Here is a 26,534-nt window from a genome sequence, read left to right on the forward strand (position 1 = left end):
CCCACCACAGAGAATTTCCATAAGGCTACCTTGACAGAGGTCTCTGAAACACACAGTGAAATAGAGGATCAGAATGGGATGGGACAAGGAGGAAACTAATAAAATTGTACTGCGCGGGGGGTGGTGGTGGTGGTGTAGATTTGGAAGCGCGCACACACACTATACATACATACTACATAATTTTAACAAATATTTTCCAAATTACTATCAATCTTGACAACATACCTTGTGCAAACATTTCAGAGTGGGAAAGGACTCAATAACTTGTAATAAATACTCAGTATCTACTAAAGTGCTGATATGTTATTTCAAGATTCATAGAATGGTTTGGTTGGAAGGGACCTTTAAAGATCACCTAGTCCAACGCCCCTGCAATAAGCAGAGACATTTTCCACTAGAACAGGTTTCTCAAAGCCCCATCCAATCTGACCTTGAATGTTTCTAGGGATGGGGCATCTACTGCCTCACTGGGCAACCTCTTCCAGTGTCTCACCACCCTCATCATAAAAAATGTCTTCCTTCTATCTAGTCTAAATCTACCCTATTTTAGTTTAAAGCCATTACCCCTTGTCCTGTTGCAACAGGTCCTGCCAAAAAGCTTGTCCCCATCTTTCTTATAAGCCCCCTTTAAGGACTGAGGCTGCAATAAGGTGTCCCTGGAACGTTCTCTTCTCCAGGCTGAACAACATGAACTCTCTCAGTCTTTCTTCATTGGAGAGGTCTTCCATCCCTCTGATCATCTTTGTGGCCCTCCTCCAGACCCACTCCAATAGGTCCATGTCTTTCTTGTGCTGGGGGCTCCAGAGCTGGATGCAATACTCCAGGTGGGGTCTCACCAGAGCAGAGGTAGAGGTAAAGAATCACCTCCCTCGATGCACTGGCAACAGTTCTTTTGATGCAGCCCAGGATACAGCTGGGCTTCTGGCCTGCAAGCACTCATTGCTGGCTCACGTCCAGCTTTTCATCCACAAGCACCAAGTCTTTCTCTGCAGGACTGCTCTCAATCTCTTCATCCCTCAGACTGTATTATTACCGGGGTGTCCTCATTTCAGCTGGACTAAAGTTAATTTTCTTCTTAGTAGCTGGTACAGTGTTCTGTTTTGGACTTAGTGTGCAAATAATGTTGATAACACACTGATGGTTTAGTTCTTGCAAAGTAGAGCTTATCCTAAGTTAAGGATTTTTCAGTTTCCCATGCTCTACCAGCAAGCAGGTGTACAAGAAGCTGGAAGGGAGCACAGCCAGGACAGCTGACCTGAACTAGCCAAAGGGATATTCCATACCATAGAACATCACGCTCAGTACATAAACTGGGCGGAGTTGGCCACACCCCTGCTTGGGCATCAGTCAGCAGGTGGTGAGCAATTGCACTACGCATCACTTGTCTTTTCTTGTATTTTTTTTTTTATTTTATTTTATGATAGTCCTTTTCATTACAATTATTATCCTTTATTATTATTATTATTGTTAGTATTACATTTTATTTTACTTTAGTTATTCAATCATTCTTATCTCAACCCACAGGTTTTAACTTTTTTGTTTCCGATTCTCCTCCTCATTCCACTGGAAGGAAAGGGAGTGAGCGAGCAGCTGCATGGTGCCTAGTTGCTGGCTGGCCTTAAGCCATGACACAGCGGTTGCCCCAGCCCAGCTGCAGGACCTGGCAGCTGGCCTTGCTGAACCTTGTGAGGTTCCCATGGGTCCACTTCTTGAGCTTGTCCAGGTCCCTCTGGATGGCATCCTGTCCCTCAGGCATGTCAACTGCACTCTCAGCTTGGTGTCATCTGCAAACTTGCTGAGGGTGCACTCAATACCACTGTCTATGTCATGTGTGAAGATATTAAACAGTACTGGTCCCACTACAGACCCCTGAGGGACACCAGTTGTCATCAATCTTCATCTGGACGTTGAGCCATTGACCACTACCCTCTGGATGCCACCATACAACCAATTCCTCATCCACCAAATAGTCCATCCATCAAATCCATATCTCTCAAACTTAGAAGGAAGGCTATTGTAGGGGACTGTGTCAAAGGCCTTACAGAAGTCCAGATAGATATCTGTAGCTCTTCCTTTGTCCACTGATGTGGTCACTCCATCACAGAAGGCCACTAGGTTGGTCAGGCACAATTTGCCCTTGGTGAAGCCATGCTGGCTGCATCGAATCACCTCCCTGTCCTCCATGTGTCTTTAGCATAGCTTCTAGGAGGATCTGTTCTGTGATCTTCCCAGGCAGAGAGGTGAGCCTGACAGGTCAGTAGTTCCCAGGGTCCTCCTTTCTACCCTTTCTAAAAATGGGTGAAATGTTTCCCTTTTCCAGTCACTAGAGACTTCATCTGACATCTGACATGACTTGATCTCCAAAGACTTTCTCTAATCTGCAGCCAAAAATTTGGATCTTACCTGCATTTAGTGCAGAGGGTTGAAAGGATTTTCCTGTGCCTTACATTCTAACTTCAACTTTAAAGTCATTCGTTTTGCTGTCAGTATAGTGAACAATCCAGGCAGCTGCCAGTAGCAACCAAAATGCAGTTGCCTTTAGTTACCTCCTCTGTCTTTGGGCCCAAAGAGCAGAAATATTGTTAGACTGGTTCTGCACCCTTTAAGCCTGAACTTTTGCAATGTACCAACTTTCTCCCTGTCATTCACTTCCTGAGCTTTAGTAAAACACTTCCTCAGAAGGGAGCTACACAAGTTATGTGTTGTCATATGCACAGTCAACTAGGTAGAGGTATCTATCTCACGTTTCAGTAACTCAATGAGTAACAGTCATTTCCTCGATTTCAATTAAAATTACAATAAACAATTTCAATTAAAATGACAGCTACAACCACAACAGCTGTACAGCATATGAAAAATAGGAACTATAGTGAATTATTCTTGTTACTGTTATCTAATCATTGGCTTCCTGCACCACAGGTAAATTTTTGACTCAGTCAACATAAAAATTTTCTAAGCTGCTACCTATAATCCAAATGTAAGACTGACATAAAATTGGGAAAAAGAGTTTAGAATAATATTCTCTGTCTGAAACACTGACAGTCTTCACTGAAGTATTTAACTCACCACACCTTAGGGGCAGAAGAGGTCACAACTACCTTTGGTCTTGTTCCACACATGCTAAGATCTCTAAATGATTGGTAACATTCGAATTCATGATTTTTCTCTAAAGACCTAAAACAGCCTCCTACTCCTTTTACAGACTGGTTAAATGATCAGGTAACATAAACAAACTTAAATAATCTTGTGTGGTTTTAGTGTTCAGTTCCAATCACAGTTACCTAAACATGTTGTTGCATGATAACCCCAGTAGGCAGCTAAGCAGCATACAGCCACTAGCTCACTTCCCCAAACCCCCGCCGTGGGACAGGGAAAGAAGATTAGATAAATAAAAGCAAGAAAATTTGTGGGTCAAGATAAATATAGATTAACAAGTGAAGGAGAAGTGGAAGAAGAAAAAAAGAAAACAGAACAAGTGATGCAAATGCAATCACTCACCACCTCCCATGGATAAACTGATGCCCAGCCAAACAAAAGATGTTCCCAAACAAAAGACGGCTAACCTCCCTAAACATCCTCCTCTCCATCTTATTGCTCAGCATGACCATCATATGGCTTGGAATATCTCTGGTTAGTCCAGGTCATTTGTCTGGTTGTGCCCCCTCCCAACCTCTTGCACAGCCCCAATCTATTCACTGGGGGAGCAGAGTGAGAAACAGAGAAGGCCGTGATGCTGTGCAAGTACAGTTCAGGAACAGGTAAAACATTAGTGTGTTATGTTCGTTGTTTTGGTCACAAATGTAAAACACAGCACCATATGAGCTGCCATGAAGAAAATTAACTCCACCCCAGCCAGGCCCAGTACACACACACACGTCATACATATATCAAATGATACAGGATATATGCTAGTGCAAAGAAAGGAGCTCCAAGAGATGAAAAAACCCCCACATGGTTTTGCTTAGTGGTTTACTCTTTTGCCTTTTAGCAGATGAAAGAAGTTGTTGTCTTTGAGTTTAAGATGTTCTGGTAAATCTAGCTGTCTTTTTGCCTCTTCAATGTCTTCTTGAACTGCTGAAATGAGTGCCTCTGCAAAAGAGAAGTAAGAAAAGCAATATTTAAGAGCTGGTCTGAATTCTGAACACACAACAGCAACTGAAAAGGGTGTACTACAGAACAATCACAGGGGCAGAATATATTTATTATTATGAAGTTGGAAAAGCAACATTCTCTGTTTCTAAACTGACGTGCTTTTATGCTTTTGACCTGCGTTGCACTTTTCACTGCAGTAAACACTACTTTTTCCTTGTTCCAAGACATTTTATCAAAAAACTCAACAGAATTTCATTAACTGTTTCAGTGTTAACATTGATGCATTTTTAAAAGAAATGGACAGACTAGACTATAATGCTTTTACAAGCAGCTCATGATTTTCAAGCTACTCCACAGATGACTGGCATGATAATGTAATTTTCAGACTGAAATAAGTACTGATAGTCTGGAAGTTGTGGGGTTTTGCTTTTTTTAGTATACCAATTTATATATTAGTGGATCCAGCTTAAAAAAAAAACCAAAAACATTTTACTGAATAGTCAAAGGTAAGACATAGAATCACAGAATATCTTGAGTTGGAAGGGACCCATAAGGATCATTGAATCCAACTCCCTGCTCCTTGCAGGACTACCTAAAACTAAACCATATCACTAGGAGCGTCGTCCAGGTGCTCCTTGAACTCTGACAGGCTTGAGGCCATGACCACTTCCCTAGAGAGCCTGTTCCAGTGACCGACCACCCTCTCAGTGAAGAACCTTTTCCTAATGCGCAAACTGAACTTCCCCCAATGCAGCTTCTTTCCATTTCTTCATGTCCTGTCACTGATCACCAGAAAGAATTGATCAGCAGCTCCCCTTCCACTGCCCCCCATGAGGAAGTTGTAGACTGCCATGAGGTCACCCCTCAGCTTTCTCTTCTCCAAGGTGAACAAGCCAAGTGACCTCAGCCGCGCCTCAGAAATTTTGCCCTCAAGGCCTTTCACCATCTTGGTTGCCTCCCTCTGCACACACTGTAGTAGTCTGATGTCCTTCTTATACTGAGGCACCCACAACTGCCCACAGTACTCGAGGTGGGGCTGCACCAGTGCAGTGTAGAGTGGGACAATCTCCTCCCCTGACAGGCTAGCAATGCTGTGCTTGATGCACCCCAGCACACGGTTGGCCCTTTTGACTGCCAGGACACACTGTTGACTCATATTCAACTTGCCATCAACCCAAACTCCCAGCTCTCTTTCTGCGGGGCTGCTCTCCAGCCTCTTGTCCCTCAGTTTGTACGTATAACCAGAATTACGCCATCCCAGGTGGAGAAGCTGGCACTTGCTCTTGTTAAATTTCATGTGGTTTGTGATTGCCCAAGCTCTCTAGTCTATCCAGATCTCTCTGTAAGGCCTCTCTACCCTTGAGAAACAACTACATGAAACAGCTGATTACAAGAAACAGCTACCCTACATGAAACAGCTGATTATGAAGACAGAGAGAGAACAATGACACAGTACTTTCAATATGCAAGAACATGACAAATAAAACATTAGCTTAAGAAACCTGCAATGTTGACCTAAAGAACTGAAGGTTTTTTTCTGATTGAATATATCTACGAATGACTATACTAAGAATCTCTCCATAAAAGTCATCTTTGAAACTGGATAATGTGGTTTCCTAAAAGAAGAGAAATTTGTGGACAATTGTCATGACGCATTTTGAGTTTATTTCCCTTATTGCAAGGATGTTGAGCTAATACCTCTAATTCTAATTCTGTTCCACACACATCAGGAAAACTAAGACACTTAGTCTAACATGTGTAGCTCAAGATTAAGAGGCTAGAGCTTTTGATTATGTTAGTAGGGAGAATTGTACTTTGCATGGCATTTAAGAACATTGTGGTATTTATTTCAGAGATAAGATTTTCAAGGTAGCAAATGACAAATAATGCTTAGATTTGTTTGATCATTAAGTTGCTAAGTCCAAATAAGTGTAATGAATTTGATTGAAACAGTTGTTTTAAAGAGAGCTTTTACAGGTAACTCACAGGAACCGAATTGATAAAATTCTACAGAGTAAAGACAGCTACCTCCAAAGCAGGGATTCATGTCAAAATAAAACTGCTCCCAAGTATTAGCAATTAAAACAAATTCTAACAGCAAACAGAATTTCTAACCTCGTTTATGGATCAAATTCTGCTTCTCTTATTTGAAGTCAATGTCTGGGTCATTTATTATAATCAAAGTATCACACAAAGCAAAATTCTTATCACTGGTTTCTTAACATACATGTAGAAAGGATTCCATCCTATGCTCCAAACCATTTTAGGCACATCTCCATTTCCAAGACAGGCCCATCCATACTCTATACCAGTAGAGATATCAGAAGGAAAGTTTTCAACTACTTGCAGAAGAGTTAGCTGCAAAAATTTTAGAAAGTGTACATTTGCTTAAGAAAAACACATCCCAGAATTTTCAAACGCCTAAAAGCCAAGCCCTGCCTACATGCTCTTTACAAGCAGAACACTGATGACAGTGATACAATGTGCCACTTGCAAAGCATAAACCAGAAAACAGCCTCATAAAACGTAGTCCCACATCTCCTAGACATACTACTTCATAGTTATATACATTCTTTTCTACAGTTAAATAGTTAATTCAGTAGTTAATAAACTAAAATACATGCAGTCTGAATGCATTTCACTATTAGGACTATCACTGCTTTAATATGGTCAAAGAACAGAAAAATCATGTCTCTTTTCCACTGTAAAGTAGCATCTTAGAATTACTTAAGTATTTGTAATTTTTTTTTTTTGTAAGTAAAATATGTAAAACTAAATGAAGTTATTATTTTAGTCACCTGCCACTTTTTTCATGTTGCCTTTTAGGTTATTCATATTTGGGGATTTCTAGGATTTTCTTAGATAACTACAGACCTGAAATAAAATAGCTTCCTCTCTGACTGAGGGGAATAAATCTAAGCCTTTAGGCAAACAACCGTCCTACTTCATGTTCACACATGGGTAGAGCTCTTCATGCAAGGTTTCAAGCCAATTTTAAAAAATTTACAGTTAGTGGATTTCTATCCTAGTTCATAAGCAGAAAAAACTTCCCTCCCACATTCCCTGATATTAAGCCTTACATAAACAATCAAGAGAAAAAACCCTAAGTTTATATTAGCAGATGTCATCACATGTCCAGTACCTCAAGATTTGTTATAGGAGGTTTTCTTGCCTATTAGGATTTGTGCAAATACGCCCACTGACTTCAGCCTATCTTCAGAAAAGGCTGAAATCCATTTGAATTGCACCTCTATCTGCATTCAGACAAGTCAAACAGAATGGCAACGGGAAAATGCACTTCTCTTCAGGACAGCTGCACTTGCTCTGCTTTTTAATCTCTGCGTTACTTGCTTTACGTTTCCTTCCTTAAAGCTACTCCCAGTGCCTACTCCCTTTCTTGTCCTAATCTGAGATCTTACAAGTTTGAAAATTGAAAACAGACGTTTTTCAAACTGCCATGCACGGTGTGTATGATCGCTTTTCAGCATCTTGCAACTCACCATGATCATCATCGGATGAGCTAACCAACAAAAAAAAAGCAAACAGAAAGAAATCGTTTAACAGAAGGTCGGAAAATAAAACAAATGAGTGAACCAAACTGCAAGCAATAGGGGAAAAAACCCACCCAAAAAACAAACAACAAAACAAAACAACCCACAAACAACAAACAAAAACAAAAGACAACCACAAAACGCTAAGGCGGAACAAGCCGAGCCTATTCCCAGAACGAGCGAGGCTTGCCCGCAGCGCGGCGCAGCCTCGGCACCGCCGGCCGTGCCCGCCCTCCTAGGGGCTTCCCCACCTTCCTCTCCCCGGCAGCGGGGCCGGCCGCCCCTGCCCCTCCGGCGCGGCGGCGGCGGGAGCGCGGCACGTCTGCGCTCAGCCGGCCCGAGCGGTGCGGGCTGCTGAGGGAGCCCCCCCGCGCCCGGCGTCTCACCGGCGGCTGCGCTCCAGCCCCGCCGCGGCCCCGGGACAGGGACCACCCGCTGCGGACCGCCGGCCCCGCGCGGGGGTGGGGGGGCGGGCCGGGCCCGGCTCCGCCGCGCCGAGCACCCAGCACCTCGCACCTCGCCGGTGGCCCTTCACGGGAGGCGTCACCCCCGCCCCGCCCCGCCGCGGGCCGGTCCCCCCGCGCACCCCGCTCACCGGTGGGGATGCCCAGCTCCTTGGAGCCTCTGCCGAAGCCCTTCACCACCTCCCCGCGGCAGAAGGCGGGCAGGCGCCTCACGGCGGGCAGCTCCCAGCCCGGCGGAGCCGTTTCCAGCCGCGCGCAGCGCTCCCGTCCACCGTGCTCTGGGGGCTACGGCGAGGAGGGAAGAGGGAAAGGGAAGAGGAGGAGGAGTTGCCGGTGGAGCGCTCCAGCCCTCAATTCACAGAACTCTCCGCCAGGCACCTGCCTCCCCTCAAAAATGGACTCGCTCACACCCCGCCCACCCGTGCCGGCGGCGTTGAGGTCCCGCGCTGCTCAGGCGGCCCGCTTGCGGGGCGCGCGCTGCCTCTCGTCCCTTCTCCGGGCCAGGCCGCGGGGGCCTGCTCGGAGGGAAGAAGGGGGCCGCGGGGCCAGCGCGTCGCGCAGGGCCCGCTGCCGGCGGCTGCGGCGGGCAGGCCGCGGGCGGGGGCTCGCCCCGGCATGGAAAGCCTGCGCGGCGGGAAGGGGGTCGTTGGTTTTGGGAGCTGAGCCGGGGGGTGTCTCCGCAGGGAGGCAGGCGGCAGGGCTCGGGGCGAGCCGTCGCCGGCCGCCAAGCTGACGGGGGTGTCCTTCCCTGCTGCCGACAGGCTTCGTCAGGCTGCGCTCTCGGGGAGCAGCTGGCTCTGGCGGGGCCGGCAGCCTTCGTGCGAGGAAGCACAGAGCGTGGGCAAGGCCTCCGCGCGGTGACGGGCAGCTGCCTGGCCTTGCTCTGTAAGCCCCGGACCGGAGAAGTCACGTCTCGCGCCCCTCGCCCCTGCCTAGAAACGGGGAATGGCTCTGCCTCGGTAATTCTGTTTTTCCTTTTTCTTTCAGAAAAAGCTCAAATACCTCACAATACGGCAGATGTCTGGGGGAATCTGTGAAAATGGGGGGTGGGGGTGGGGGGTGTCTTTTTATGTTTTTTGGGGGTTGGGGTTTTTTTTTTGTGGTCATTAGGTAGTTATGACAAACTATCGTTGCTTGCTAGAGGTAAATAATTTGTGCTCTCCCATGATTTGTCAGCCTAGTACTGCAGGGTTTTCCTTCAGGAAAACACACCTGGACAGAAACACTCGTCCTGTATTCACTCCATATTGGAAAGTAAAGCCCACCTCAACACTTCTTTAATTTCCTGTTGTATTGGTTTTGTGTGGCAAGGTTTTGGTAGCAGGGGCGGTTACAGGGGTGGCTTCTGTAAGAAGCTGCTGGAAGCTTCCCCTGTGTTCGAGAGAGCCCATACCAGCCGGCTCTAAGACGGACCCACCGCCGGCCAAGGCCGAGCCAATCAGCTATAGTGATAATGCCTCTATGATAACATTTTTAAGAAGGGAAAAAGTTGGGATGGAGAGAAACAGCCCCCAGAGAGAGGAGTGAGAACACGTAAGAGAAACAACCCTGTGGACACCAAGGTCAGTGAAGAAGGGGAGGGAGGAGATGCTCCAGGTGCCAGAGCAGAGATTCCCCTGCAGCCCGTGGGGAAGACCATGGTGAGGCAGGCTGTCCCCCTGCAGCCCATGGAGGTCCACGGTGGAGCAGATATCCACCTGCAGCCCGTGGAGGACCCCATGCCGGAGCAGGTGGGTGCCCAAAGGAGGTTGTGACCCTGTGGGAACCCTGCGCTGGAGCAGGCTCCTGGCAGGACCTGTGGATCTGTGGAAAGAGGAGCCCACGGAGCAGTTTTTCTGGCAGGACTCGTGACCCCGTGGGGGACCCATGCTGGAGCAGTGTGCTCCTCAAGGACTGCACGCAGTGGAAAGGACCCATGGTGGAGCAGTTCGTGAAGAACTGCAGCCTGTGGGAAGGACTCACGTTGGAGAAGTTCGTGGAGGACTGTCTCCTGTGGGTGGGACCCCACGCTGGAGCAGGGGAAGAGTGTGATGAGCCCTCCCCCTGAGGAGGATGAAGTGGCAGAAAATAACGTGTGATGACCGTAAACCCCATCCCCGTCCCCCTGTGCTGCTGGGGGGGGTGGTGGGGTGTGGTAGAGAATCTGAGAGTGAAGTTATGCCTGGGAAGAAGGGAGGGGTGGAGGGAAGGTGTTCTGAGATTTGGTTTTATTCCTCATTACCTTACTCTGGTTGATTTGTAATAAATTGAGTTAATTTTCCCCAAACTGAGTCTGTTTTGCCCGTGGTGGTAATTGGTGAATGATCTCTCCTGTCCTTATCTCAACCCGCAAGCTCTTTGTTATATTTTTTTCTCTCCCCTGTCCAGCTGAGGAGGGGGAGTGATAGAACGGCTTTGGTGGGCACCTGGTGTCCAGCCAGGGTCAACCCATCACAGTCTTTTTGGTGGAGAATGCGGGCAGAGAAGTAATGGATAGAGTTTTTCCATTAGTACCAGACCTACTTGCACCAGGAGGATTACTCTACTTGGTCACAATTAAACAAAATAATCTAGATGAAATTCTGGAAACAATGAAGAAAGGTGGCTTAGAAGGCACACGAGTACTTTCCAGGCAAGCTGAACAAGAGATGCTTACTATCCTCAAATTTAGGAAGTCTTGATAACTGCTCTTATCCTTCCAGATACTAGGCACGCAGAAGGTTGAACAGAGTACTGAAGCTGTTTGCAGTCACTTTTCATGTCATAGGTGTGTTGAAACACTGCTTTAATATGCCCAGCTGATTAACACTCTCTTTTCTATAGGCCTGAGCCAGCTCAAATAAATTGAGTTTGTGTTCAAAATAGCAGATACAGGTGCATATTCAGGCTTCACTACATAGCAGACAGCCTAAGCTGGTCTGATAATGTCAGCGGTATATATGCCAAGTAAGTCTTGGGGGTCTTATTCAGGACTGCTATAGTGTACTTGCACATATTTGTATAAAAGCACATACCAATATCTTGAGAGATCATCAAAGTCCCTGAACTGAAATCCCAGTCATTTCCAATTATTCCTATAAGTCAACCAGTTTGATATAACCAGTTACAAAACTGCTGCTGGAGTTACCTCTAATTCTGCTGGCTAATTTTTTATAAGGTGTTGAGGTTTAACCCCAGCCAACAATTAAGCACCATGCAGCTGCTCGCTCACTCCCCTTCCCGCCCCTGCCAGTGGGATGGGAGAGAGAATCGGGGGGGACTTGGGGGGGGGGGGGGGGGTGTAAAACTTGTAGGTTGAGATAAAGGCAGTTCAATAGGACAGAAATGGAAGGGAAGATAATAAGAGAATATACAAAACAAGTGATGCACAATACAGTTGCTCACCACCTGCTGAGCAATGCCCAGCGAATCCCCAAGCCACGGTGCCCCCCAGCCAACTGCCCCCAGTTCATGTACTAGGCATGACGTATTATGGTATGGAATACGCCTTTGGTTCATTTGGGTCATCTGTCTTTGCTGTGTCCCCTCCCAGTTTCTTGTGTACTCTCAGCCTCCACTGGCAGGGCAGTATGAAAAGCTGAAAAGTCCTTGGCTTAGTATAAAGAGGGCTTAGCAGCAACTAAAACACCAGTGTGTTATCAACATTATTCTCATCCTAAATCCAAAACACAGCACTATACCAGCTACTAAGAAGAAAATTAACTTTATTCCATCTGCAACCAGGACATAAGGAAAAGCAGCCCAAGTACCTATGATGTGTTCATATCTAATTGCAGTCAAAGTTAGTCGTAGCCAGTTCATTCTAATGATGGGGAACTGTCTTGAGAAACTGATTATGTCACACCACAAAATGCTGAATGCTACCAATTCACGGATCTGTGGACACTAGTTATTTTATAGGATAAAGCCAAAATTATTTGAAAAAAAATTATTCCACCTCAAATTTACCCTCTTTCCAATTATTTTGTCTCTCATCCTACTTCCCAGCCGTTTAATGCTAACATTTTACTTCATTGCTTCAGTTTGAGTAACTTTGAATGACTTACAGAATCATTACATAACTTCAGCTGAACAAAAAAGAATGGTGGTAATATATATAAAAGAAGGAAAAGTGGAAGAAAAAGAAATCCTAAATATGTTACTAATGCTTACATTCTGCTCTGCCATCTGACAGCGTGGAGAGAGAGATGTTACAAAAAGTTTTATTTAATGATATTTAGTAATCGAACTATCTGGGAAATATCTAAGCCCAAATATCAAAGTTGTTACTTAGTTGCCTAATTAATAACAGTAGAGGATGTGACCACTCGCCCCTGGAATTTTATTTCAGCTGTAGAGCAAAAAAAAAAATTGTGAAGCAGGTACAATTATATTGTTCATAAAATGTTTATAATGAATTAAGCCTTTGGTTATAATTTGCATATAAGGAGATGTATACTTGTGCACTTCCATTCTTTTTTAATTAATACTTCTTTCTGGAATAAATTTTTGTTTTTGTGGCATCCACAAGATGGCACTCGATCTCTTTTTCAGTATCTGCAGATTTGCGCACAGGGTCTACAAATTTATCTCAGTAAAAGAGAGTAACAACAGATCTTGAGAAACTAAGTCACATAAATATTTGCTTAAGAACTACATGGTTACTAATTTCACAGAAGTCTCACTGACGGCTTATATCTCATTCTGTCAAATAGTTGTTAATATTAATCCTTCTCAGTCGTGATGGGTTGCTGTGATCCATAGTAAAAATTATACATCCTTGATACTGGACACATTTTTCTTTTGTAATAAACAGTACTTAGTTCAGCTTGGAGGGAGGATTTTACATAAGTAGAATTTAATTACCTGTATTCAAATTTAGTAGACATGTTTCTACAAAAAGTGTAGCTGAATTTTAGTTACAAACGTGTATGCCAAGAGAAGCAGTTTAGTAGCTCATACCTGCAGTTAGAAAACGCAGGCATTGTATCACACAGCTGGAATAGAATTTCTGCTCTGTGCTGATGCTACATTTTTTACAGCTATTGGTGTTAGTCAAAAGTCTTTAAGTATTTTTTCTACTGTACATAATAGCCATAAAAACCTAAAGAGAGCAGGTGTTGTGTCATCTGTGTAGGCTTTCTTTTGTCCAGGAATAGCCTGCATTGGCCCTCACTTTTATACTCTTTATAGAAAACTGAAAAGGCCTTGTTAATTTTCAAGCTGCAAGGGAGAAAGGTTTTCTACCTATGCAACAGCATCAGAAAGAGAAGATAAAAATGGTGGGTGGCCGTGGTGACTCATATTGCAGGGAGGAGGTAGCAAAGGAAACGGCTGCAACGCTTTTTCCTGCTTGCTTGTTATTATTTGTTAAGCTCATATTCTTCCTACCTTTCCTGGGCTGTACCTTGATATGAAAAGGAGTCCTTGGCACACAACAGAGGTTGCCATTACAGCCTTGTTCACACACTAAGCAATGACCAAGCAAACAGGAAAAATTGTGGTGAAAATTTTCCCGCTGTTAAATGGAACCACATGTTTATAATACTCCTGCCATCACTCATATGTGATGCTGTCTCCCAAACACATGCAGGGAATGTCTGCATTTGTTACAGCACTAACCAGTATTGGGAGCCTTGCAGGAGACATTGAGGAGTTTGTGATCTCAAGCAAGCCATGTCTATAGCGCCTTGTACTTAAGGCCCATGTGTTCGCATGAGTAGATGCTGGAAGGGAACCTGCGGGAGTGACCTGTGCTTGCCTGTGCTGTGCGCTGGTGATGATATGACAGCGATAATATTGCAACCTGTCAGGAGAAGATACATGTTCGTGTTTGTTACACGAAAGAAAAGCCACCGCAGCATGGGAGGGAGGACAGGATCTGCACAGCATGATGTGGGGGAAATCCATCCTGGATCTCTCTGAGGCTGCACAAAAGCAGGGTACCCTGTGTCTGAAGGGACATAAGATTTACACATTGTCTATGTTCTTCTTTTTATTCTACTTTATTAAAACAGTTGTTTTATTAAGCCCTGTGTTGTTGGTCCTTGCTTGCAGAGATCCAGAAACAGCCCTGCACCATTTATTTATCTTTTTCCCCTCCCCACCCAGCCAAGTACAGAAAAGCAACCCCTCTTTCACTTAGGGCAGTACTGGAAAATATCAGTCCATGTATGTTACTCAAAATTGGCATAATACCTCAGATCTCCCACAGGAGTGCCTGAAAAGCCATGTGTTCAGATCCCATGTTTCTGTAGTTTCTGGGGAATAACATATAGGGTACTTTTATGAAGGTGGCATACAGAAAGACTGCCCAGAGGTAAATCTTGTAAAAAATAGATGACTTGCTGAAAAATGGAAAAATGTTCTGCTGATCCTAGTAACTCTGCCATAAAAAAAAAAGAAATCCACAAAGATAAACAATATACAGCAAAAACGTCACTGAATGAAAATTCAGAAATAACAGAATTACTGCCAATTTCACAGAAAGTTGACAAAATTGCACCGTATCAAAAAAAGAGATATGGTGAAATCTGAGTGGATGTTGAAAGCTTGATGACAAAGAAGGAGCAAAGTAAGGACAAGAATCTAATGCTGTGCATGTTAATAATATTGAAAGGAGCTTTGGCTCTGTGGTCCTACAATAGCATTAATTTGTTTGGATATGCTGGAAGAAAAGCGTTGATACTGTCGCAGAAGTAACTGGAATACAATTTAGATCAGGTCAGAACAGAAGCAGTTTATTACTGTCGCTATAAGAGAGAATATAGAGCAACAGAGGGACTATCCCTGTTGATGCGAACTCTGCCCAAATGGGGCAGTTACAGAGTTGATATAACTGCAGGTTTTACAACTCCTTCTTCCCCAAAACTCTGTCAGATAAGCAGGATATGGTAGATAACAACAGCGATTTAAATCCTTAAGGAGGCTCTAAACAGTACATCCTTTTATAAATAATCCACTCCTTTTATGAATAATCCACTTCTTTGTAATTAAATCTTGCTGACTGGCAAGACCCTTAGCTGCAAATGTTTCTTAACTAGGGAAGCCTGCAGAGGCCTGTGAGACATTAACTATTTTTCTTCCACAATACTGGATTCTTTTTTTCCTCATTTCTAAAAGTAGCAATATCAGAGAATATAGCGTGAAATTATTTTAGCTAGAAACTTTGTGCCACCAATCCTAAAGTCTGCAACATCAGCAAAATGCAAATAGGAAGCTAAGGACCACAATACCCATTTGTGCAACAACTGAGGGTAAAACACTGACATTGTAAAAATGTGTGTATCATAACGAAATCAAAGATGCTGCTCATGTTATACAGTACCACATAGGTTTAATAATTTCTAATGGAAAGGAAATATATGTTTATCTAGCAAAAACATGAACACAACAGGATATAAAACAGTTTATTGTGAAATTGTTTTTGTCTGCTATAACAACTAAACAACAAAACATCTTCAACAAAAGGAGGAAGGAGAAATGAAACTGGAATTTAAATGAAAAAAATCAGCTGTGAAATAGTAATAAAATATAGAAAACCAAAGGAAAGGCTTGAGCAGAGCATTGCAGAGGCAAAGTCTGCACTCTTTCATAAAGACCCTCCAATTAGATCACCTGAAAGCAATTGTGAGACCGAGCTCTGAAATTAATGAAATCCAAGACAGGAAACCAGCTCAGATATTAACTCAGAACTCCTGATGAATGCATGCATACATACGTACATATTTATTTATTTTTTAGGTTTTTTTAATGGTTATATACATAATACTGACATTTTATTATTTTTACTTCAGGAAAGGGGACTTTCTAGGATAATTGGGACTGTTAGTAAATAAAATTTGGAAAAGTTTGAAAGGTTGAAGTGTGTATAATTTGTTAGTTTCTCAGGTTACTGTCTCAGGAGGAGCTTGATTGATTGTCCTTGTGTTTTACGTTTCCTGTGGTTAAAATACAAGCTTTTCCAAGCTTTACCAGAATCATCTTTCATCACTCCTGCCAGAGAAGCCAGCAAGAGAAGGAGTAATTCATTTCCCAGGCAGTTGTACTGTGCCAGACCTGCTTCTCACTTCTGCAGTGCAATCAGTGAGTCATGGTTTTTTAACTGGATCAGAGCAGCAAAAAGTCATCTAGAGGCACAATGAGAAGCCCTTAATTTACCCAGTATATGTTTTGTACTTAATTTTAGCAAGCCAAGGCTGCAATCCATTTCTATTTCTATTTTCTAAATCCATTTCAATTTTTGATTCTGTAATTGCAGCTAACTGCTAACCAGTCTCTTGGAAGAAGCTTATCTCAGGATGGCCTTGATCTGACATGGTTTGTTCATACTAAAATACTTCGAGACTCGCCTGAAAAAAGTTGTCTATCAAAAATATGACAATTTGTGTAAACTCACAGTGAGTAAAATGAAAAACTATTTCTGATGCGTATTACAGATATTCATTCATACAGAAGAAGCAGATGTGACCTTCCCTTATTAAGTCTCGCGATGAGTCATGCTCATCTCTGTGACTGAGCACTCAGACATGGTATGTCTCCTTGTCTGCTTCAAAGTCTGTTTCCCGATCCTCAGTTTAATTGATCAGACTCTTCCAGCTGGAAAGAGATGGGAGGAGAAAACTGTTCCTGACAGACTGAGGGGTCAGTCCCTCCTTTCTAAGCAGTGAGAAGACCAGCAGCTTCTGCCTGCCCCAGTGCCTGGAGGTCACTGCTGCAGCCTAGACTCCTCAGCAGCTTCTGGGTTTTCTGACTGCTCACTGCCTGCATCCCAGCTAAACGCATTGGACCCTTTCTCAACCACTGTTTGCCAAAGAGACACCATGAAAAAGCATGGCAAAAAAGTGTTAATTCTACATGATATTATTTGTTGTTGACCTCTTAAACCTTCCTGATGCAGCACAGAATGAAATGCAATGCTAGAAGTCAAGGGACCAGGGCCTGAAGCAGAAAACCAATCCCTGTCACTAGCGTAGCCCCAGTCAAAGAAGTTATTTAAATGGAGAGCAGTGAGTCAAAGTGTCCCAGCTGGATTATGGTGTTTGGCTCTTCTCCCTGCTCTCCTGTCACTGTCAGAGCAGGTCCCTCAGTCAGGAACAAGGGCTAGCCAGGGGACCAGAAGCACACAGCATCATTCTCTTGGCTACAGGAAACACTGGCACCATCAACCCTCCAAAATACTTTCTGTTTCTGAAAAGCAGTTGAAGAGCACCTGCTGGGTGCATTCTTTGTGAGGCTGGTTTAAAACCAATAGTGAGGGTGGAGGGTCTTACTAGAGACAACAGGCCACAACAGAGGTATGAAAAAGAAGCTCCCATGGCAATTGCTGGGTTGAGTTTTGCACACAGAAAAATCATAGAACTATTTAGGTTGGAAAAGACCTTTAAGATTATCGAGTCCCACTGTTAGAGAAGGAGGGAGGAAGAACATAGCCTGCTTCAACTGCAGTGCTTTCACTCAGAGGCACAGGAAAAATCCATCTGTTAGTTAGATTCTATATTCACATGCATTAAAAATATCTTCCGAGGTATTTGGCTATGTGGGTGAGGAGGTGTGAGCCAGGGAGCATGGAGGAGGAGCAGAAAACTGGGGAGAGGCCAGCAGGGTTTGTCAAACACTGTAGGTACTCTTTGCATCTTGGGAATTATCCTTCTCTCACCCTTTCATTTAGGGTGAATGTCCTAATCTGTAGCTGAGGAAGCTTAGAAGAAGGGATTTTAAAGCCTTTCATGAGATACACGTGACTGCAGGCACAGTGTGATTTTTGTTTTGCACAACAAGGGTGCAGGTACTATCAGAAAAGGGCAGAGCAGTCTTGGCTGTGTAATACATAAAGTATACAGATGATTAACATAGGGAAAATAATTAGCAATCTTTCATCATTTTACTGCTGCTGAGTGCAGCCAAGCCCCTGAGAGCAGCCCATCTCAGAAGCAATATGAAGCCAGCAGAGAGGGTAGGGTATCATGCCTGACACTTGTATTATTTCAGCTCAGCAGTAACACCCTACATAGATGGAATGGCAATTTTCCAACATTAAAGTCGTTTTAAATATGTAAAACCTTTTAAAAGGCCCAGAAGGCTTTTGGCACTCAATGTTCTGGTTAGAATGGCACCTGCTGCCTTAATCCACCATGACCCTGTAACTGTGGCATCTGATCTGACTGGAAGAGAACAGCTGTGAACCAGGAGTATTGGTGCCTGCAGTTATATTTCTTCAGATACAGGACTTTTTATTTTCCTTTTTTGAACTTCATGAGGTTAATTTCTGACCATTTCTCCAGCTTGTCCAGGTCCCTCTGAATGGCAGTGCAGCCACCTAGTCTAGTCACTCCTTCCAGTTCTGGATCATCTGCAAACATGACAAGGATGGACTGTGTCCCACCATCCAGGTCACTCATGAAGATGTTAAACAGTATTGGCCCCAGTATTGACCCTGGGGTACACCACTAGTGGCTTGTTCCCAGTTGGACTTTTTGCCACTGATCACAACTTTCTCAGCCCAGTCATGCAGCCAGTTTTCAGACCACCTCACTGTCCAGTTTTCTAGCCCATACTTTATCAGTTTGTCTACAAGGATGTTTTGGGAGACAGATGCTTTTTGGCAAAAGCCTTACAAAGTCAAAGTAAACAACATCCACTGTTGGATCTGCCCTCCCCTCAGACACCAAGCAAGTCACCTCATTGTAGAAAGCCATCACATTGGTTAAGCATGATTATCCCCTTCATAAATCATAGTGACTACTCCTGCTCACCTTCTTGTCCTTCATGTGTTTGAAACTCGTGTCTAGGATCAGTTGTTCCATCACCTTTTTAGGGACTGAGATGAGGCTGACCAGCCTGTAATTCCTCAGATCTTTTTTCTTGGATTCTTGATGACAGGATTGTCATTTGTTCACTCCCTGTCGTCATGACCGTTCAAAGCATGGTCTTGCAATGACATCACACAGCTTCATCAGCACTTGGCCCCATGGATTTATCTATGTCCAGTTTGTCTGAGTGGTCCCTAACCTAGTACTCATCCACTGAGGGTAAGTTTTCCTTGCTCCAGACTTTTCCTACGGTCTCAGGCACCTGGTATTCCTCAAAACTGGTCTTATCAGTAAACACTGAGGAGGGAAGGCACTGAGTACCTTGGCCTTTTCCATGTCATTTGTTAGCAGGTCCCCTGCACCATTCAGCAGCAGGCCCATGTTTTCTCTAGTCTTCCTTTGATCCTTGATCAGGTACCTGGCCACACAAGGTCCCTAGATCATGGCTGCTCCAAAGAAATACTCCTGCCCTGTGTCGCAGAATGGAAGCCCTCTGCAAAGTGTGGTGGGAAGGGACCAGGCTGCTCTGATGGGTGTCAAACCCAGCAGAACCCGTTGAGGCAAATCAGACTATTTCAGGTCTTGCCTTTCATTGCTGCAGATGATTGTAACTGCTACAAAAAGCATTAGTGAGACTGTCCCATTTGCTCTTAGTGACTTGTACCTCCTCCTCTCCGGGTTGTCCCTTCTGCTTTTCCTGGCGTGGAACCTCAGCAAACCCTGCCACCATGTCAGATCTTCGAGCAAAGCTTGCTGCACAGTTTCCTGAATCAATGCTTCCAGCATCAGCTTGATTTCCATGTGGAGTATCCCTGACTGTCCTGTAGGATTCCCAAGGGGCTGCAATTCCTGGTAGGGAGATAGGGCTGCTGCAGGAATGCCCAGGTTTCCTGCAAGAGGCCCTGCCTCAGGACTTGCTGCTCCTCACCCTCCTGCCCAGGCCCTGGCAGTAGGGCTGGCAGAGAATGGGAGGCACTGGATCCGGCAGGTGAAAAGCACCTGGGCTGAGAGCACAGCAGGTGGGAGGAAGAGGAGCATGAGGAGTTGGAGGAAACACAGGAGAAGCAGAGCAGGCATCAGGGTGATTTTCTCCCTGATGAAGGGCTCAGAACAGACATGTGCTCCTTCCTAGAGCTCATCAGCATGAGCAGGGGCTTTGGGCAGGTGGCATGGATGCAGCCTGTCTCTGCATGAGCTCCCACACATGCGCAGCTGTGCACATGTCTACGGGGACAAGCCAGTCCTTACCCTGAGGAAGGTCTTCAACCTGGCTCCAAACTGTGCATAAGCCCTCCTATCCCACAGCTTCCAGTGCTACCTGCATCCCTCTCAGGGAAATCAACACTTCCCTAATGGTGCCAACTCCAGTGGATCCTCTGCCCCTGGGCTGTGTGGCCAAGCATACAGTTACTGACTGTGGGGCTGGAAGGGGGGATACAGCCCTGAAGTTTGCTGCTCTGTCCATCACAGAGTTCCCACCTCTGCACCTTCCTCTCTGCCCCCATTTTTCACCCATGAAAAATCAAGACTGACAAGGCCCAGTGCCAGGCTGGCCAGGCTGCCATCCTTTAACACAGGGGTCCCAGTAGGTCCATAGCAGTGGGACTGGTTGAAAAACTTACTCTTCAGTTCTTCTAATCTGTCTTGCTGCTCTGCTTCTCCAAAGCAGACATCCAGTCCTCATAGAGATCAGCTGATAGGAGTTTGGAGGGGATGTTTCAGAGCAAGTCCTGCAATGCCAAGATCTTCAGCTGAGGCTTTGGACACTTCTGCTGGAACATACCTGTGACTTTGCCTCAGGAGGAGGCAGCTTGGTTTTAGTCACCTCCTCTTGCTGTTGCCATTGACACTGCTAGAGCAGGCAGCTTCCAGTCTGTGTGCCAAGCAATCTTGCATTAGTCTGTTAACAGGACAGAGCTCTTCTCTGCCTTCCCTTCACTCCTAAATCTCGTCATGCCTCCTTGAGCAGACTGCTGGAGAAGAGCATGAAGTGAGCTTCCCAGGGGATTGCCAGTAATCAGGGGCAGAAAAAGAGGAACAGAACAGGAGACAGAAAATTAAAACGCCAATTTTTTCTCAGCCTGAATCATGGAGTTTTGTCTTTACTGCAGCTTTAGCCAGGAGTCCCAGCCTGGTCAAACCCAGTCACTGAAGTGGGCTCTTCCAGTTTCACAAGGAGCTCGTTCAACACACAAGAAATATCACAATGCGAGACACTGAGAACAAGGGAAGCAAATGGAAAAGAGAAAAGTAGTATTAACATAGAAGGAAAGCAACATGAGTTACAGTATTTTAAATGCTGGGCTAAAACGTGAATCCCATGTGGATAAACATTTGACCGAGTACATTTCTGAAACTGAAGATATTGCTAAATATATGTCATAATTCTGCTGGTTTTCAGTAGAGGTAAGAGATTTTTGAAAAAATCTGACCCAGATATCAATACTGATCTATGTGAGGAGTGAATGCAGGTGCTGGTAAATGATCTGAGCAGGGTAGTTTTCTATTGGAAAACAGTGAATTCTGGCTAAATTATATGAGCATATACTGATCTCTTCAACACATGGATAAAACTGGTGGGCAGCAAAGCAGCCAGCAAGCTTGGGCTTGGCCTGTGATTTGCCCTACAGACAAATATTATTTATTTGATTTCAAAAAGTTAAAACTGACAAAGTTGTTAGGATTTGAAACACAGTTTGCATCCAGTAAACACTTTCAACTCTTGCATCAAGAGTGGACGTAACGCTGACAACCAGCACAGTCCTCTTGTATGCAGCAGACTCAAAACTAGCTTTTCCCACTTGGCAGCTTACAAGAGATGCTTCAGCAAAGTCTCCTTCCCTTCATCTGCTTTCAGGCTTTTCAGGTCAGACAGAAACCTACAAGCCCCTTAGAAAGCACCTTCCAGCAATGCTAAGACTTCTGCTCCAGGACTGCAGCCCCCCTGGCCTCGAGATGATCATGGAGTGGCCTCTCCTGTTTCCTCCTCAGGTGGGTGCTGCACTAGAACAATGAGTCTCATCACACAGCCCATGGGAGCAGATGAGTCAGCATGCCAAGAAGAGCCCAGGTGTTTTTTAATATTTAATCTTGTAACTATTTGAAGACATTTAAATTCCTCATTCCTTTAAAATTCATGTTGCCATGAAAAACTCTGATTACACATAGTTGGTTACAATAATTTTTCTCCTAAGCATAAAATAAAGTAGTAGGTGATCTTTTCAGTCACACTAGCTCCTATACCTATGCAGGTCTCATGTATACAGTATAATATGCTGTAGGGGACCCTGAGTGAAACAAGCTGATTTCTCAGCTGGAAACTGTAGAGATACATCAGTACTATGTTATGCATTGTCATCACCAGGAGCATCTTCAGCTTGAAACACAGTCACCTAATAAGTTAGAATTAATTTTGAGTACTTCATTCCCTGAAGCTTCATTTCAGTTTTCTTCCATTTTTCCAAATCTATTTATGTTTGAAGGGTTTTCAAGTTAATGCATATTTAAAAAATGTCAAAGGTCTTTAGTTTGCTTTGGCACTGCAGAAAAAATACATTATAGCATGGCCAAAAACTTGTACAGGGCAGTTAGTATGGTTCATAACAGCTTTCTCCTTTAGGAAAGCCTACATGCAGTGCATATGCTCCAGCACTTGGTGGTGTCTTCTGCCAAAATAATACGTCTCCGGCTTTGTACAGCACGGTTAAAATGTATGGTGACAGGAGTAGCCCTCAGTACAGTAAAGGTCATCTATGTTGTAAGGCAATCCCCTCTGTTTCTATCAGGTAAGCAACCCCTGAGGTCAGCTACATCTGGCCTCTTGCCTCCACACTGGATTGTCAGTGATAAATCTTTTCCCTTCAGCCCATGTGCTGAGGACGTATCTCTCTGTGATCATCATGGGAAGGCACAGGCCTTCTCAGCATGCTGCTCTTTCCTTCAGGAAGCACTGAGAGCAACACTTCTGCTTGGCATGTGGTAGCTTTATCTGAGACTAATGATTTGAGGGAAGCTTGCTTTGCCTATGTCTCCCATAAAAGCACATACTTGGCACAGTTTTGTTCATGGATCATCTCACCTTATGCAGTTCCCTTGTTCAGCACCTTCCTTTGCTGTAGTCTGTCCATCTAGTGCAGACTGCAGTAATACACATCCAAATGGCAATCCATCTGCTACAGCAGCATGCTCACATCTGTGTATTAATGTTGTGCCACAAGTCATGCCTCTGTCTAGGTAAGAAGGACAACCTCTGCAGGAGGTTAAATTCTGGCACGTTGTCCTTAGATGGCCAGAAGCTCAAGGCAGAGCTTTTCTGTTTTTACAGTGTCTGCAAAATTAAGTCATGGGAACTGTGCTGGACAAATATGCACTGAGTAGCATTTACATCAATCTGGTCGCTTAAAACCACCTTAAGGTAAGCTGTCTTTTGAAGCTCCTGCATACTGCCAATAAGCATGGAGTGGCTACAGTGCAAACAAGAGTTGGATCTCTTGTATCTGCCTTTTCTTGTGTCCTTACACTTTGCAAACTCTTGCAAAGTTTGTTGAACCTGTGAGATATGGAAAGGGCATGTTGTTCTAAAGGAAACTGATTTGCTCAGAAAGAGGAAAATCTGACCTGCCTGCAGCAGAGTGTCACAAAGGACACAGAAAGTAAGATTTAACCATTAGCATAGTCCTGTGTAGCACACAGGTTGGGACATGTATCACATATCCTTGCTGCCATGTAAAATGTATGTTTCTCTCTGTTCTTGTGCTCAGAGAGAAACAGGGACAGTAAAAATCACTCTGCACCTAGTATACAAAGGAAGTGATCCAATCTAGGTGTATATGGGCAAAAGAAAGCCTGTAGAACCATCACTCTGGACACTAGTGTTTAGTGCTTCTGTTTCCCAGGAGTTCTTCACAGTGCAGCCCCCAGCTCCAGAACAGGTGGAATGACTATACTAGCCGAACTTCTGTCCCCATTAAGTGTTGCATCCCATAATGACTACACAGGCAAACAAGCAGTTATGCAAAGAAATTTCTTCATTACTGAGCTCCAAGTTAAAGGTTTTTCCCCCCACCCCCTGGCCCTTTCTGTTGCTCTTTCCCAGAGTTTCATGGTATCTTGTAGCCTGGTTCTCTGACAGGTGTTCATTCCTGTCTTCAAAGCTTGTGAAGGCTCCAACTGCATATTTGTGAATTTATTGTCATTAGTTAGCTCTATGACACAAGCTGCTGCTCTCTCACTTTGCTCAGTGCTTCTTTAAAGACTGATATAATGAGGAGCTTGTTCAAGAGAAGCACAACCCAAGGAAGGAGTTAGATAATTAGGCAGAGGTAGAACTTCCTTCCAACCACAAACCAACTGAAAACAAATAACTTCAAGATCTGCCTTCATCACACTAGTAATTTAAACAGGCTAGGAAACATTCCTTCTCTTTCTCTGAATAGGCAATTTTTTTTCATTTCTGCTTTACTTCAAATGAATGGTCCCTCTTCTTCACACATAGCAGGTGCATTTTCTTTAAGAGATGATCAGTTCATAGATATCTGCTTAAACCCTGGGTAATTTTCTCCATTTTTATTTTGCTCTGGTCTAATAAAAGGTATTACCTCCATCCCTTACCTTTGTCCTCAGACATCATGCCCACACCAATGCTTTTATACTGTTTAAAATTAGACTCATATTTATATTCCAAATAAAGTTTTAATTCCTTTAAATGTTACCCTAAATATTATATTGAAAACATGTTATTCCCAATGCATTCAAATCTTTGAAAGTCAGAGTGATATCTTGGTTTACCAATCTGTTGTAAAAGCCTCTGTTTTCAAACTTGTAAAAGATCTAAGTCATCACTGTCAGCAAGGAAGGGTCTGGGGGGGTGGGGGGGAGAAGAAGATTTTGTTACTATTACATAGTAAGATAAAACCATAAATACACAGAAACTCTTTGTTGTTTCAGGCTTAAGATCAGAAAAACAGTTCAACCATCAAGGCAATAGCGCTGGTCTGAAGTCCACTGATAACAACAAAAATCCTCCCATTACTTTGGCTGAAGTGTAGTAAAGCAGAAATGAAAAGGAATTTGCCTTTTCAGAGAAAGAGAAGGAATGTGCTTCTTCACCACTTCCTAGAAGCCTGATTACTTTCCCAATTAGGGCCTAGAGAGTTACATAACCTAATCTGAAAAGGTAAACAACTCAAGGTTTTGTTTCAAATAATGGAGTCCTGTGTATTAAGCTGACAATTAAAATTCTTTTTGAGCAACAAACCCATCAGTAAATTGCTGAGAAGCTTTCTCAGGTGAGCAGTGTCCTTCTCAGGAGTTCGCTTATACTGAAAAACTCACCATGTTGATGAAACAGTCAGGTTTGTGCTACTCATCACAGGACAGCTTATGATCAAGAGATCGTGAACTTGTTAATTTAACTGCACATACATTTCCCACAGTCATCAACCTAATTAAAAACTTGTGTTCATAGCAGACTTTAATTTGTGAATGGTAGAAAAGGAAAACCTTGTTTTCTTTTTTATAACCACCTCATGCCTCCATGGCCTCCCAGCATGGCTTAGCCTGGCCTGTAACAGTCCCCAGTGCATTCCCAGGGATGTCACTGGTGAACTCAATAGAGCTGTACTTGCTGAGGGGTTTTCTCATGCATGTGATGGAGTAGAGACCCATGAAACTTGGCTTGAAGGATATAAAATATCTCTGCCATAGAAATAACTTTCAGCCTCTTGCAAAACTGGCTGAATTCAATGTAACGATTGCCAGATGAAAGACCTTGCAGCACATTTAGTGGTAAAATGAAAGACAGGAACATTACGCGCCTGTTAGTTTGGAAAGGAAAGAACTAAGTGGATCATCTTCCTGTTCTTCTGCATAGTTTTCTTTTTCATTATATATCACATGTTCCCCTACAGCTAAGAAAGGGTCAGGAGCAAGGTCTGATACCCAGACCTTCCCATACAGAAGATGATCTTTTATAAATTGAGGGGTGGGAGTAATTATTGGTAGAAATATTTGAACCAGTCTTCCGAAGTATGTCCTCTGCATGGGTAGTGTAACTTTTCATGAGAAAATACTGAAATATAGACATTCTTGAGAAAATGAACATGCCTCTGGAGAAAAAAAATATTCTCAGGCAGGTCAGTAAAGTCATGAAAATCCAGCTATGAAAGGCAGTCCAGGGTGGTCACAACAAGGCCTCAAAGGGACTTGCTTAAAACCAAGCTGAAAACCTGATGCCCCCAGTTAGATGGGTTTCTGTAGCAGAAACTTTCCTGAGTCTTTCTTGGCTTGAAGGCTGACCAGTTCACTGAGGCCACCATGCACCCACACTGCCAAGATGTTGCTCATGCAGGCCCAAAGGACAAGGAGTGCAGCACTGTGCTGCTTCTCTTGGGGTTTTCTGGAACACAGAATTCAGCAGATGGGAAACAGGGGGGTTTAGCAATTTGTTCACATGGAAAAAAAGCAACTGCTTGTACACTGGGACAAGTGATAAAATGCTGAGTCAGAGATTTGGAAGCTGTGGAGAGGCCAGAGTATCTGTTCTGCATAAGGGTTAAATTATTGCCCCAAATTATTGGAGAAATTTATCTACTCCCCTTTAAAAAGAGTGTAGATTTTTATGACAAAACCCTTGAGAAAAATGTGGAAGCTGAAGTGGG

The 26,534-nt window shown here is 44.0% G+C and overlaps 1 protein-coding gene across 1 annotated transcript; it reads right to left on the bottom strand.

The window, feature by feature from the left end:
* Positions 1 to 232: 232 nt before the first annotated feature.
* Positions 233 to 19,257, bottom strand: LOC126036216 (riboflavin kinase-like). Its single transcript, XM_049795745.1, has 5 exons — positions 19,198 to 19,257; positions 8,230 to 8,392; positions 6,304 to 6,434; positions 5,595 to 5,708; positions 233 to 4,087 (listed from the first exon to the last, which is right to left on the bottom strand). Exons 1-5 carry the CDS (start codon positions 19,255 to 19,257, stop codon positions 3,962 to 3,964), a joined length of 594 nt encoding a protein of 197 aa, XP_049651702.1. The 3' UTR covers positions 233 to 3,961.
* Between the last annotated feature and the right edge of the window lie 7,277 nt (positions 19,258 to 26,534).

The sequence above is a fragment of the Accipiter gentilis genome, chromosome Z, assembly GCF_929443795.1.
Source record: "Accipiter gentilis chromosome Z, bAccGen1.1, whole genome shotgun sequence".
NCBI lineage: Eukaryota > Metazoa > Chordata > Aves > Accipitriformes > Accipitridae > Astur > Astur gentilis.

What these genes read in the sequence shown, in the direction of transcription:
- LOC126036216 (XM_049795745.1), bottom strand. Translation starts at nt 19,257, where the DNA reads ATGGGCCTGCTGCTGAATGGTGCAGGGGACCTGCTAACAAATGACATG. An exon ending in ATGACATGGAAAAGGCCAAG is followed by an intron (nt 8,393 to 19,197) that starts GTACTCAGTGCC and finishes TCCTCGCCGTAG; the next exon opens with CCCCCAGAGCACGGTGGACG. An exon ending in CATCCCCACCGGTGAGCGGG is followed by an intron (nt 6,435 to 8,229) that starts GTGCGCGGGGGG and finishes CTCTTCTGCAAG; the next exon opens with TAGTTGAAAACTTTCCTTCT.